Genomic DNA, 2173 nt, shown 5'->3' with positions numbered 1-2173 from the left:
AGAGAGGGGAGGGAGTTCAGGAGTGTGTTGGGGATAGGGGAAGGAGGGGAAGGGAAGGAGGAAGAAAATTCTCACTGGGCTGGGTTGATATCGGATCCTTTCACTTTGTCAGCTTGGGCGAATACTCGAAATTTTCTCCTTGTTGAATTGTTGAGAGATTGCTGATACAAAGACGATAGTCAGGAGATGAATAAGACAGGGAGGTGAATCATCATCATCCTCGCCATCATTGTTGTCGTCATCATCAGCTCAATCATCATCATCATCATCATCATCATCATCATCATCATCATCATCATCTTACCGTGATCTGCCTTCCTTCACCCTTGAACCACTTGACTTGCTCGTTCTGAGGTTTTGGACTTTTCAGCCTCATGGGCGACCTCCCACTCGGCATCTTCTTCATCTCAACAGTTTCTGTTGTACTTTCTCCCACCTTGACGATCAAGTCAGCGAGTGGGTGAACATCACAAGAATAAGTGAAGATGTGAGAATGCGGATTATGGAAAAAAAGTGCAATGAGAGTCTAAGGCGAACAATCTCGATCTCCACAAGTTTGTACGGCAAGACGAGCAAGAGAACAAAGACAGGAGGAATGATGCCAAGAATGCAGAAGTGAAGGGAAGAGAAAGGAAGTGAAGGGAAGAGAAAGGAAGTGAAGGGAAGACCAGGTAGGTAGAAGAATGGAGTTGAGGAACAGCGGGACGACGGAAGTGAGGAAAGGTTGAAAAACTCAAATGATCGCACGATCAGACAACAAAAGACAACGAGCACCGCTAATCGCACTGATCACATCACATCACATCTCATCACATCTCTTCTCTTCTCATCTCTTCTCATCAAACAGAACATCTCGTCACTTCACAACCTCGATTGGCGAGTGAACGAAGCCATCATCGCTGGTGTGCAACTCCGACTTTGATAAGTTGGTTTGCACCGGACTGTTCGGGTTCTCGTCGGGTCCAAACAGCTCGATCTGACCGTCTTTTTCTGTTCCCTCTCCATCCTCTCCTCCCTCCTCCTCCTCCTCCTTCTCCTCCACCACCTCGTCCGCATCCTCCACCACCATCGTCTTGCTCGACCCATCATCCCGCTTGTCCGACCCCTGCGAGCACAGTCAGCCGTCAGACCATCAGAGCATGAGAGCATACATCCTGCGTGTCCTGCATGCCATCGAAGTCCGTCATGCTGTTCAACGCTGGAGACTCTACGTTGTCTATCCTCCCGGCCTCCCCCTGCTCCTCCAGCATGGACGACCTCCTAGTGTCGTCGTCCGACTCCTCCATCTCATTGTTGGAAGCAGCATCGAAGTTCCTGTCCTGCACCAGGAGCTCGCTGACAGCGTCTTCCCCCAGCGGCCTCTCCGTCTCTTCGTCAGTTTCCTCCAGCGTCTCCGAAGACTCTCGGAACTTGGCGATGACGTCAGCAACTTTGGTATGGTCTAGCCTGCGATTCTCCACCTCCTTCTCCGCGTTCCCCATCCTCTCGTCCTCTCCCTCCGCCCACTTCCTCCCCTCCGGAGCAGCCTGGGCGACGGCAGCGGCCTCCCGCTGCTCCTCCCTCCTCCCTCCCTCCTCTTCACCGCCCGCCTTCACCTTCGGAGCAGCAGGAGGAGAGGTGGAGGGAGGAGCAGGGAGCGTAGGAGAAGAGTGAACGACAGGATTTCCCACATCCTTCCTGGCAGAGACGATCGGAGCCAGCATGCTAGTGGAGAGTAGAGCGACGGGAAGGTCGAGCCTTTTCATGATGTCCTGTGCTGTGATCTGGACTATCTTCTGGTATTCTGTGACAAGCTCCTGCTGCTGTTCGTTCTTCTTGCTGACACAGAGCTTGCCGTCCTTCCTGCTCGTGGCAGAGAAGAATGTCAGAGCGAGGAAGAGAGAAGAGAGCTCTTAGTTTCAGAAATCCTCAACCTCAGCAATAACCTCGACAACAACAACAACAACAACATCGTCATCATCACCACCACCACAACTACCACCACCACGAGGAGGAGGAGGAGAGGAGGAGGAGGAGGAGGAGGAGGAGGAGGAGGAGGAGGAGGAGGAGGAGGAGGAGGAGGAGGAGGAGGAGGAGGAGGAGGAGGAGGACGGAGGAGGAGGAGGAGGAAGGGAGGAGGAGGAGGAGGAGGAGGAGGAGGAGGAGGAGGAGGAGGAGGAGGAGGAGGAGGAGG

General features: G+C 53.4%; 1 protein-coding gene across 1 annotated transcript in view; it reads right to left on the bottom strand.

The window, feature by feature from the left end:
- Positions 1-856: 856 nt before the first annotated feature.
- GUITHDRAFT_148091 (hypothetical protein) overlaps positions 857-2173 on the bottom strand; it is a gene marked incomplete at both ends in the record, with an annotated part of 8853 nt that continues 7536 nt past the window's right edge. Inside the window, 2 exons of the mRNA XM_005820106.1 lie at positions 857-1105; positions 1152-1842. Of these exons, the coding sequence (XP_005820163.1) occupies positions 857-1105; positions 1152-1842 (940 nt within the window). The remainder of the gene's footprint in view (positions 1106-1151; positions 1843-2173) is intronic.

This window comes from Guillardia theta, assembly GCF_000315625.1.
Source record: "Guillardia theta CCMP2712 unplaced genomic scaffold GUITHscaffold_190, whole genome shotgun sequence".
Classification (NCBI taxonomy): Eukaryota; class Cryptophyceae; order Pyrenomonadales; family Geminigeraceae; genus Guillardia; species Guillardia theta.
Note: the sequence above shows the minus strand (reverse complement) of the source record. Positions and strands in the feature narration are given on the sequence as shown.